Genomic DNA, 12,076 nt, shown 5'->3' with positions numbered 1-12,076 from the left:
CAGGCCTCTCTCTTTGTCTTCCCTGCATCCCGTCCCCCAGGCCTGCGGAAGGTGATGGTGAGGGCCCACCGGCAGGCCTGGTGCTGGCAGGACGAATGGTACGGGCTGAACATGGACAACATCCGGGAGCTGGAAAAGGAGGCACAGCTCATGCTGTCCCGCAAAATGGCCCAGTTCAACGAGGAGGACAAAGGGGCCGCAGAGCTGGCCAAGGATGAGGCTGCCCAGGACCAGGCCTCCGGGGAGCCCTCCCAGCCCAGCAGCAGTAGTGGGGAGCCCCTGGCGGGCAGGGGTCTGAAGAAGCAGTGGTCCACATCCTCCAAGTCATCTCGGTCATCCAAGCGGGGAGGTGAGCACCCTGTGACCACGCTGGCGGGGGGGACCTCTGCCCTCTACTCGTCCACACCAGTGACCACCCCTCAGGGCAGCCCATCCCAGGGTGGCTGCGAGGCGTTCTAACACTGAAGGTGGTCTCCTGCTTTCAGATCCAAGGGCCACACCTGTAGGGAGAACCAGTCAACTCTTCATAGCCTCTGCTGCAGAGTGAAGCCCAGGGCAACCCCCAACCCTGGCAGTTTCCCCCAGACTCACCCACACAACCCTGGTCAGACAGGCAGGCTGGCTACACGGGAACCCCGCTTCCAGCCCCTCCTGGGACCTGCCGGCTGCAGCTCTGAGGAGCCAGGCTTCCAAGGCACAGAGGAGGGTCCTGGGTGGGGCTACACCCAGCATACCCAGGAGGGACTTCTGCCAAAGGACCTTGAAAGCCTTCAGATACTGAGAAAATCCTTTCTCAGAAACTGATGTGAAAGTGCAGTGGCTAGTGGGACAACTCAGGGTATTTTGTGTAAAATACCAGAAGTCCCCCTCTATGCCTGCAAATCCAGCTTTTCCCACACCAGGCTTGTCTGTGGGGATCCAGGGAAACACTTGAACCACACATTTAATCTCACTCTCCACCAGTGCCCAGCCTCCCTGCCTATCGGCCCCGCCATGGCAGTTTACGGGTCCCGCTCCTGGGCCAACCAGGTCAGGGGCACATGAGTAGACCCCAGCCCAGCTGACTGCACATCCTGGCCTCACACCTGATACCCTCCCCACTCCATGTCCACACAGGACAAGACTGCGTTGTGCCGGGTGGGCTGGGAGGTGAGCCAGGGCCACCCTGCCCTCTCTCCATCCCCTCTGAGCCCTCCTGGCCCCGCTCGAGCGTCATCGCACCTGCCTGCTTCTGCCTGCTTATCCCAGTGCAGCCGGGTGCTCAGTCGGTCTGCGTTTTTGCCTTCCAGCGAGTCCTTCCCGCCACAGCATCTCGGAGTGGAGGATGCAGAGTATCGCCCGGGACTCAGACGAGAGCTCGGATGATGAGTTCTTCGATGCTCATGGTATGCGGGCACCCTGGAGCACACAGGCCTTCCTAGGAGAGGAAAGGGTGGGATCTGAAAGGGTTGGTGGGGATGCAAGTCACGCTGGGAATTACCCATGGAAAGTTCTGGGTGAACAGCAGGGCGTCGGGGGCGGGGGCAGGATGAGATGAGGTCACCGGGACTCTGGGCTCTCACACTCACCCTAACCCTGATATCAGGATGTGCCCGGGATCTGGCAGGTAGGGACTATTCTTTCAAACCCCCCAAAATGAATTTACAGTCAGGGACATTTTTTCCATTGTTGTTGTTCAGTCTGTCTGTCGTGTTTGACTCTGCCGCCCCAGGGACTGCAGCACCCCAGGCTTCCCAGTCCTTTACCATCTCCCAGAGTTTGCTCAGACTTGTGTCCATTGAGTTGGTGATGCCATCCAACCATCTCATCCTCTTTTGAATTTAATTCCCTAAGGGAATTCCCTGGCAGTCCAGTGGTTAGAACTTCGTGCTTTCATCGCTGAGGGCGTGGGTTCAATCCCTGGTCAGGGAACTAAGAGCCTGCAAGCTGTGTGGCACAACCAAAAACAAAAACAAAAAAATTCCCTCAGAAGCTTTACAAAAGCATAACTTCTGGTTTTCTAATTTTTTGTAATTACTGTCTTTTCATGATTAAATTAACACACATGTAATTCAGAAACTTTAGAAAATGTGAACAAGCAAAAAATATGTAAAGTGCCTGTTTTCCCACGAATCTCAGAATAAGCACAGCAAGAAAAGAGCTGGATGAATCACCCACTTGTGCTGGGAAGATGCATGGCCTAAACATCCTTCCTTCGTACCTTGGTGGTTCCTCTCAAGGAAGTAAGAGGGGCTGACAGGCAGGTTCAGGGAGATGGGCTTGCAGTTCACAAGGCAGGACACGGGCTCAGAGAGGGACAGGGACTTGCCCACGGGCCTGCAGCAGGGCGGAGGCAGGTCTGGCCTGGGCAGGGCGGGGGGGAAGGTACAGGAAGCAGGCCTCTCCACTGGGGCCTCCCGAGAGTAGGGAGTGGGTATGGGGCATCCCACACTCCCACCCTCCCCTCCAGCCAGGCCCAAAGGCTAAGCCCTCCCTGGCTCTGTGTCCCTGACATGAGGGAAAGACACAGGAAGAGTTTTAGAAAAAGCTGGAAAAGAGGAGAGACAGCGGAGCAGGAGATGTTACTGCTGGAGCGTCCTGAGGAAACCGTCCCAGTGACCCAGGGAGGAGGGACCAGCACATACATGCCAGGGTCCATACAACCGCTTCCTGCCCAGGGGTCACGGGGATAAGTTCTCAGGAAAGCAGACACAAGACTCATCAGTGGAATTGTTCACAGCAGTGCTTCTCACTAAGCTGTTATTTTGTGGACATTGAAAACAGTTAGGAACATTATGGAGAAACAAACTGAAGTCCATCCATATGATGGACTATGACTCAGGCATGAAAAGGGATGAAGCACTGACACGTGGTTGAATCTTAAAAACACCATGTGGGGACTTCCCTGATAGCCCAGAGGCTAAGACTTCGAGCTCCCAATGCAGAAGGCCCAGATTTGATCCGTGGTCACGGAACTAGATCCCACATGCTGCAACTAAGAGTTCGCATGTTGCCACTAAAGATCCCATGGGCAGCAACTAAGATCCGGAACAGCCAAATAAATAGATACTGAAAAAAAAAAAACCACACCATATTGGAGAAGACTCTTGAGAGTTCCTTGGACAGCAAGGAGATCCAACCAGTCCATCCTAAAGGAGATCAATTCTGAGTATTCATTGGAAGGACTGATGCTGACTGAAACTCCAATACTTTGGCCACTGATGCGAAGAACTGACTCATTTGAAAAGACCTTGATGCTGGGAAAGATTGAAGGCTGGAGGAGAAGGGGACGACAGAGGATGAGATGGTTGGATAGCATCACCGACTCAATGGACATGAGTTTGAGTAAGCTCCAGGAGTTGGTGATGGACAGGAAAGCCTGGCATGTTGCAGTCCATGGGGTCACAAAGAGTCGGACACGACTGAGCAACTGAACTGAACTGAGCTGAAAAAACAAAAACAAAAACCCCAGCATGTGAAGTGGAAGAAGCCAGACCCAAAAGACCACATACTGTACGTACCATGTGTGGAAACTGTCCAGAACAGGCAAATCCATAAGGACACAAAGTCCACCGGCGGTTGCCAGGGGCTGGGAGAGGGAGGCTGGGGCACGCCTGCTGATGGGGACAGGTCTCCGTGTGGGGAGATGGAGGAGTTCTGGGGCCAGATAGAGCTAGTGGTTGCACAGCATTCTGAATGGACTAAGTGCTACTTGAAAACGGTTAAAATAGTGAGTTTTATGTTCAGTGAATGTTACCACAATTTAAAAAAAAAAAATCAAGCAGACCGCAATGAGAAGCCAGTGCACCGCAACTAGAGTTAGCCCCTGCTCTCCACGACTAGAGAAAGTCCACATGTAGCACCGAAGACCCAGCACAGCCAAAAATAATAATAGTAATAAACCAAAAACATCAGGCAGAAGTCCTGTGAGAAGGTGGCCGTGTGTCCATCCTGTTAAGGAAGCGAGACCACAGAACCGAGTGCGGAGGGGCACACGGGCCAGAGAAGCATGGGAGTCCCCAGACCGGCCACTCTTAGGCCCTCCACCACTGGAAGCCGGGCCTCCCAGTGACCGACCCCCCAAGGTCCCCGCCCTTGATCGAGGTGCTGAAGCCCCTCTCTTTCCTCCCCAGAGGACCTGTCTGACTCAGAGGAAATGTTCCCCAAGGACATCACCAAGTGGAACTCCAACGATCTCATGGACAAAATCGAAAGCCCTGAGCCAGAGGACTCACAGGGTAACCAGCTGGGGGTGGCAGGGCCTAGGGAGGGCAGCTAAGCGGGCCAAGCCCCTCATCCCCGAGAAGGAGCACCCAGCCACCCAGGAGGGCTGGGGGGCCCTGCAGGTCATGGTCACGACCTCTGTCTGGTGTTGCCTGCTCACAGCACCCACCACATCTGTGTTGCAGATGGTCTGTACCGCCAGAGCGCCCCTGAGTTCAGGGTGGCCTCCAGCGTGGAACAGCTGAACATCATCGAGGTGAGTGCCGAGGTGGCAGAGGGCCAAGGCCACAGGGGGCAGGGGATAGGGCGCCAAGGATGGGTCCCCAGGGGGCAACGGAGGCAGAACTTGGCACCCACGGCCTCAAGTCCACACTGGCCTGGGCACCACTGGAGAGAGGCCTGGGACCCACCCCCTCTGAGGTCCCTGACAACCAGTAGGGTCTGCTCCAGTAGGACAGCTCCCCCAAGGAAGGCCTTGCCCCTGCTCCAACCCTGGAGAGTAAAATGAGAAACTTGTAAATTCCAGATCAAAAATAAGATCTTCAGCTTGTGCTCAACCTGTCTGAAGTCCCTGAAGAAAAAAAGATGGAAGGGGAGGAAACGAAAGTCACCTGAGCAGAAGTGACGTGGCGGGCCGTGGCCGCCCTGCTCTCAGTATGCAATAAAGCTGTCTTGGTAGAGCGCCTGTGTCCACTTTGGGGGTTCTTTGCATGGAGCTCACGCCCCTTCTGCTCCTCCACCTGTGGGCGGTCAGAGCTGTTTGCATTGGGGCAGGAGCCAGGGCGGAGCGGGGTCACCGCGCTGCTCTGGCCTCTAGCTGCCCAAGGTGGAGATGATACCCCTGGGGACTCAGGACCCCTGTGGAGTTTGGACTAGGGGTTGGTGGCGGGGGGGGGGGGCGGGTGGCATCCACACTGCCCTCTCCTCTCGGGGTTCTCTTTGAGGTCTAAGGTTGAAGCAGGCTTTTCTAGAAGGGTAACTGGGACGAGGGGAGTTGATTTCCAGTTGCCAGTTAATGGCGATGAAGCAAAGTGAGCCCCCTCCTCCCCTTCGGTGCACACAGCTCTGACAGCCGTCCCCCGCCCCCACCCAGGAGGGGCAGAAGGGGCCTTGGGCTCTGGATCTGCCTGTGGATGCGCATTTGGGCCCAGCACCGGTTCTGGAGTACCGCCATCCTGAGTCAGATCCCTTTGCTTGCAACAGCCCCCAAACCGGAGCTCCTCTCCCAACCTCAGGGAAGGAGGACGGCTTTACGGAGTCACTGATGGGGCCCCCCTGGTTCCCCAGAGCTGGTTCCCGGGCCCCGCCTTCCGAGGGCTCTGTTCCCACTAGGGTTTGAGTCTCAGGCAGGGTATGCCCTGGTAGAAAGCAGTATGCACAGGAGGAAAGCTGTGTCTTGGGCTGGCCTCCCAGGTCCCTGCCAGAGTCCCAGCCTCCAGTGCTGGGTCCTGGCAGCCAGACCCAGGCAGGCTCCCCCCACTGCCCAGCTCTGCCCATCCCAGGTGACTAGGGGCGTATCTGGGTGACCAGGAGGCTGCTTAAATACATTCATTCCATGAGCCCCTCGCCTGACCGTATTGATTAATCCTTGAGACCATCGGGCAGCCAATGACCCCACCATGCCTCAGGCCATGAGTTCATTCCCTCCCAGGCCCGCCAGCCGTGTGCAGCCCTTGGAAGAGACGGGAGTCGGACCCATGCTCTGCTGGGCGTGCATTCCTGCCCAGGCCCCAAGGCCCTTGACTGGCCGATGACCAGCCCCCTCCTGGGGATTGACGCAACCCAGTCTTATTTCCACTCCGGGCCCAGGACTGCCCGCCCATCAGCCTTCCTCTCACCCAAAGCCCTCCACTGCTCAAAGGCTCCCAGTCTAGTCTGATCTGTTCCTGTGGCCTCACTGGTCGCTGGGCTGTGCCCCGTGCTGCCCACCCCTCTCCTGGGCTCTGCATTGACACTTGGGTCCTGCTGCTGCCCACTCCTGCCAGCTGATGGCCCAGTTCAGGGCCAGCTGACCCCCAAGGGCCCTCCAGATGGCTTCAGCCCCTTGTTCTGTCTTGCTAGTTCCTTAGGGAGAGGCCCCTGTCTTCAGCTCCCTTCCCCAACCCCCATACTCGCTGACATCATATGGGCCTGGCAAGTACTCAGCAGTGGCTCCTCTTGGGCCCTGGCCTCCTGCAGTCACACACCAGGAGCTGGGGGGGAAGGGGGAAGAGGCCCCTGAGACTGGGATTACAGCCTGGGGTAGGAGAAGAGCACTGAGCTGGTGGTGGGAGCTCTGGGTTCCAGTGTCCAGCTTGGGACTGACATGCTGTGTGACCTTAGATAAGTCCCTTGACCTCTCTGGGCCACCTCATCTCTAAATGGAACAGTTGGATATATGCAAGTCTCACTTGGACCTCACAAAGCAGGGCTGAGCAGCCAGAGGTGGAGGCATGATCCCTCACAAATGGTGGGGGGGGGCGGGGTTCAGATAGAGATACCTGCATTGCCCTCTCTGTTCTAAGGTGCTGGGGCTCTACCTCTGCTGGGACATCTCTGCTCTTGAGGACCTTGGTCTTAGAGTCTGGGAATGGCAGGACATGGAGGCCATAGTCCAGGGACAGCACATGTAGATAGAGTGAGAGCTCAGTGCTGTGGGCAGAGCAGACAGCCTGAGTCCCTGACCCCAGCCCCTCTTGGTGAGCCTGTAACAGTCCAATGCCTGGACAGACACACGACGGCAGGTTGACCCCAAAGGCCCACCCTGGGCCAAGCCTCTGCCTCCTCCCCAAGGCCAGAAGGCCCAGAAAGCCCTGTCTGGGCCCCCTTGATGGGAAGTGGAGTTTGTGCTTTGGAAGGAATAGACCCCTCTCTCCATGTCCTCTGTGCTCTGGTCAGGTCGGCGGCCAGGAGCTGGGCTGCAGGCAGAGAGGACGATGGGGAGGAGCAGCTGGGCGCCCCCAGGGGAAGGGCTTGAAGCATCGGGCACCAGGCCCCGGTGCAGAGGAACTGAGATCAGGGTTCTCAGAGGGTGTGATTGGGCCTCAACAGGCCTCTCCCCAATGCGACAGAAGCCTCGGCCTGGGCACAGAGCTGAGTCCCCAGGGAGTTGACCCCCACTAACACCCCCACCCACACAGGACGAGGTCAGCCCTCCGCTGGCCGCACCGCCCTCCAAAATCCACGTGCTGCTGCTGCTGCTGCATGGAGGCACCATCCTGGACACGGGCGCCGGGGACCCCAGCTCCAAGCAGGGAGACGCCAACACCATTGCCACCGTGTTCGACACCGTCATGCGCGTGCACTACCCCAGCGCCCTGGGCCACCTTGCCATCCGCCTGGTGCCCTGCCCGCCCATCTGCTCCGATGCCTTCGCCCTCGTCTCCGAGTGAGTGTGTAGGCTCTGCTCCTCCCCTGGCCCCGAGGGTCAGAGACCTCCCCACCTAATATTGGGACCATGGTCCCGTCATCCAAACCAGCATCTAACTTGTTCTGCTGGGAGGCAGCAAAACCCATGCAGATGGCTGAATTTAGAGTGTGTTAGTCACTCAGTCGTGTCCAACTCTTTTCGACCCCGTGGACTGTAGCCCGCCAAGCTCCTCGTCCATGGAATTCTCCAGGCAAGAATACTGGAGTGGGTAGCTGTTCCCTTCTCCAGGGGAATCTTCCCAACCCAGGGATTGAACCCGGGTCTCCTGCATTGCAGGCAGATTCTTTACCATATGAGCCACTGGGGAGGATACAGGGAGGGTAGAGTTTGGGGCCCAAAGCTGAGCCTCAGTCTCCACATCTGTGATATGAGAATGCTTCCCTGCCTCTGAGATACTGGCCTTAGTCCCCAGCCCTGTTCCCCACGCCTGGCCTGGAAGCGTCCCCTCGTGGTTTGCTGAGTCAGGGCTGAGGCTCTCAGGGTGTAAGGCAGCTCCAGCTCTGATGCTCGGGTCAGGGGAGAGGGGCCCCCTGGGCTGAGCTGAGGCCACCTGCTCTCTCCTGACGGGTTCCCTTCCCCCAGCCTCAGCCCCTACAGCCATGATGAAGGCTGTCTATCCAGCAGCCAGGACCACATCCCCTTGGCTGCCCTGCCCCTGCTGGCAACCTCCTCGCCCCAGTACCAGGAGGCCGTTGCCACAGTGATTCAGCGAGCCAACCTCGCCTACGGGGACTTCATCAAGTCCCAGGAGGGCGTGACCTTCAACGGGCAGGTGAGTTGTGAGGTGGGGGAAGGGGAGACAGAAACCCCTGCCGGGTGGTCTGGCCTGGTCCTCCGGCCCAGGGCTCTCCCCAGCCAGCACCACAGCAAGCGGGGCAGATGCTCAGGGCCCTGGACCTCTCCCCACCCAGGTCTGCCTGATCGGAGACTGCGTCGGGGGCATCCTGGCATTCGATGCCTTATGCTGCAGCAACCAGCCAGTGTCTGAGAGTCAGAGCAGCAGCCGCCGGGGCAGTGTGGCCAGTGTGCAGGTACGCGCTTCCTCCAGCCCCCAGAGCGGGGGACCTTCAGGATGGAGACTGTGTCACCCTCTGGCTCCAAACATCCCAGAGGCCTGCGGTAAAAAGGAAGGGCCGGGGTTGCCAACGCAGGTGCCCAGAGGTGGGGGACAGATGAATGGCACAAGTGAACAGCTGCAGCGAGGCCAGACAGGAGTGCAAGCGGCTTCAGCAGGCAGTGAAGCCAGGTCTGCAATGTGGAGAGCAGATCCGTCACCATGGAGGCCTGGATCCTCTGAGCCTCTTGGCAGGAGAGAGGACCCAAGGTCCCTCCGCCACAGAGTAGCAAGCAGCCTGGTGGGCTGGGCAAGGCGGCAGGATCAGTGGGAAGTCAGCTAGGCCCAGATGGGCGGGCTGGGCCAGGAGTGAAGGCGGGGGCCACCACAGGGCACACAGGGACTGGGCCTTTCCCTCCCCGGCTTGGGTGAGAAGCTGCCGCAGGCCTAGGGTCAGGAGGGGAGACTCGGCTCCCACGACACTGAAGAGGGGGCCAGGTCAGTGATCACCGGGCCGTGAACCTGCGTGGGGCCATTCCAGGACGCTGACCTGCTGTCCCCGGGCTCGACGGTCAACACGGCACATGGCAGCAACCTGGAGAGCAGCCGGCACCTGAGCCGCAGCAACATCGACATCCCCCGGAGCAACGGCGCTGAAGACCCCAAACGGCAGCTACCCCGCAAGAGGAGTGACTCGTCCACCTATGAGCTGGACACCATCCAGCAGCACCAGGCCTTCCTGTCCAGGTGGGTGGGGAGGCCCCCGCTGGGTGAGGATGGGGACTTTAAGGTGGGGGGACTCTAAGGTGGTGCTGATGGTCCATGTGAGAGTCCTGAAGGCCCCTGACCTCGGTCCTGGGATCCCCAGGCCACGCCCACGGTTCTTCAGCCAAGAGAAGGTGTGGGGTGCAACTGTGGGCTTTTTTTTTTTTTTTATGGTCATGCCGTGCTATGCTATGCTTAGTCGCTCAGTCACGTCGGACTCTTTGCAACCCCATGGACTGTAGCCCGCCAGGGTCCTCTGGCCATGGGATTCTCCAGGCAAGAATACTAGAGTGGGTAGCCATGCCCTCCTCCAGGGGATCTTCCCAACACAGGGATCAAACCTAGGTCTCCTGCATTGCAGGTGGATTATTTACCATCTGAGCCACGAGGGAAGCCCAAGAATACTAGAGTGGGTATCCCATCCCTTTTCCAGGGGATCTTCCCCACCCAGAAATCAAACCAGGGTCTCCTGCATTGCAGGCGGATTCTTTACCAGCTGAGCTCCCAGCGAAGTCACATATATATATATTTTTTTAATTGGGATACAGTTGCTTTACAATGTTGTGTTTCTGATATACAGCCAAGTGAATCAGCTATACGTATACATTTATCCCCTCTTTTTTGGATTTCCGTCCCATTTAGGTTACCACAGAGCACTGAGTAGAGTTCCCTGTGCCATCCAGCAGGTTTTCATTAGTTATCTATTTTATGAAAAAAAGTAAGTGAAAGTGTTAGTCACCCAGTCATGTACGACTCTTTTTGATCCCATGGACTGTAGCCCACAAAGCTCCTCTGTCCATGGAATTCTCCAGACAAGAATACTGGAGTGGGTTGCCTTTCCCTCCTCCAGGGGATCTTCCCGACCCAGGGATCCAACCTGGGTCGCCCACATTGCAGGCAGATTCTTTACCGTCTGAGCCACCAGGGAAGCCCTATGCATAGTTTTGATAGTGTATATCTGTTTTATCAGATAGTTTTGATCTGTTTTATGCATAGTATTGATAGTGTATATATGTCAATCCCAATCTCTCTATTCATTCCACCTCCTCTTTCCCACCTTGGTGTCTATACGTTTGTTCTCTACGTCTGTGTGTCTGTTTCTGCTTTGCAAACAAGTTCATCTGTACCATTTTTCTAGATTCAACATATATGCCTTGATACATGATATTTGTTTCTCTGACTTACATCACTCTGTATGATAGTCTCTGGGTCCATCCACGTCTCTTCAAATGACCCAAGCAACCGTGGTCTTATACAGGACTAGGGCCCTCTTGAGTTAGAGGGAACAGATCGACTGAGGCAGGGGAAGAAGCCGGGATTGGCAGAGTCAGCCAGCAGACTGACCGGGGACAGCACGGTCCCAGCCAGGGCTGTCCCAAAAGCAGTGGGCTCCCTGGAGAGGTCGGGCCCTGCTGTCCCCAGAGGTGTCCCAGCAGGTGCTGGACAGCTGCACTCACAGGACTGCACAGGGCCCAAGCTTTGCTGGGGCCTGATGACCCCTGAGGAGCCTCTTTCAGGAAGCCGAGGGCGGGCCGGCCCGGAGGAGGGCCGTGGTGTGATCTTGCTCATCTCCCCACCCCACCCCGTACCTGCAGCCTCCACGCCAGTGTGCTGAGGAACGAGCCCAGCTCCCGCCGCTCAAGCAGCTCCACCATGCTGGATGGCGCAGGGGCCGTGGGCAAGTTCGACTTCGAGGTCGCTGACCTCTTCCTCTTCGGGTGCCCCCTGGGGCTGGTCCTTGCCTTGAGGAAGACGGTCATCCCGTCCCTGGATGGTGAGAGTCCCTGCAGGGGAGGGGAGGGGTCCATGAGCTGAGCAGAGGATCTCAGTGAACCCCTGTTACAAGGCCAGGGCCACATCCCAGGCCCCTTCCTGCATCAGCCTCCTTTCTGCACCCCCTGCCTCACCAAGGGCCCATGGCTCTCCTTTGTTCCAGCCTCAACCCAGCTCAGTCTCCAACCCCATTTCCCAACACACTGTTTCATTTCATCTCCAAGGCACCTCTGGGAGCTGAGGTCCAGAGATGGAAGGAGCTGCCCCAGAATCAGATGAGGACAGACCCAGTCTCCCATAAGGAAGCCAGGCACCCCTGAAGGCTCCCTGATGCAGTGGCCTCCCAGCCCCAGAGGGACTGCAGCCATGCTGCTCCAGGTTCCTCCTCAAGACAACACAGAGAGGGAGGTGGAAAAGTGTCGGCTAAGAAGCCATCAGAGCAGTGGTCCCTGCCCAGTGCCCCCAGGATCAACCAGTGTGGGCTCCCTCCCATCCTACAAGAGCTGCGCAGGGCCCCCAGGGGGAAACTGAGGCTCAGAGAGGTTGTAGACACCTGCCCAAGGGCAAGACACTGTGCACCCACATGAGTGCACAGATTCAGGAGACATAGATGGCAGGGCAACGTCATCTGTAATCATGGAAAACCTGAAACAACCTAAATAGGACGCAGGCTGTGGTTAAATCAACTTTGGCACAGCTATACAAAGGAATGCCCCAGTGCAATTCAAAAGAAAGGGGCTCAATGAAAATAGTCATATGAAAGACTCCCAACATTTTGTGTGTTAAATGAAAAAAAAAAGGTCAAGTACAAAAAGCATAGATTATATTCCTATTTGGGGGCAGGGTTTTTTTTTGGGGGGGGGGTTGTGTTG

The 12,076-nt window shown here is 57.2% G+C and overlaps 1 protein-coding gene across 10 annotated transcripts in view; it reads left to right on the top strand.

Annotated features, from left to right (window-relative positions):
* PITPNM2 (phosphatidylinositol transfer protein membrane associated 2) overlaps positions 1-12,076 on the top strand; it is a 156,084-nt gene that overhangs the window by 133,921 nt on the left and 10,087 nt on the right. For 9 of the 10 annotated variants that reach the window (XM_043441823.1, XM_043441771.1, XM_043441839.1 and 6 more), the window contains 9 exons: positions 41-349; positions 1,290-1,385; positions 4,113-4,217; positions 4,389-4,459; positions 7,323-7,570; positions 8,195-8,384; positions 8,524-8,643; positions 9,208-9,413; positions 11,027-11,205. In XM_043441823.1, the coding sequence (XP_043297758.1) occupies positions 41-349; positions 1,290-1,385; positions 4,113-4,217; positions 4,389-4,459; positions 7,323-7,570; positions 8,195-8,384; positions 8,524-8,643; positions 9,208-9,413; positions 11,027-11,205 (1,524 nt within the window). Of the gene's footprint in view, positions 1-40; positions 350-1,289; positions 1,386-4,112; positions 4,218-4,388; positions 4,460-4,729; positions 4,858-7,322; positions 7,571-8,194; positions 8,385-8,523; positions 8,644-9,207; positions 9,414-11,026; positions 11,206-12,076 lie in introns of those variants that run through there. The other variant, XM_043441849.1, reaches the window with a different exon arrangement.

Source organism: Cervus canadensis, chromosome 1, assembly GCF_019320065.1.
Source record: "Cervus canadensis isolate Bull #8, Minnesota chromosome 1, ASM1932006v1, whole genome shotgun sequence".
Classification (NCBI taxonomy): Eukaryota; Metazoa; Chordata; class Mammalia; order Artiodactyla; family Cervidae; genus Cervus; species Cervus canadensis.
The sequence above is the reverse complement of the archived record's forward strand: the minus strand, read 5'-3'. Positions and strand labels throughout refer to the sequence as shown.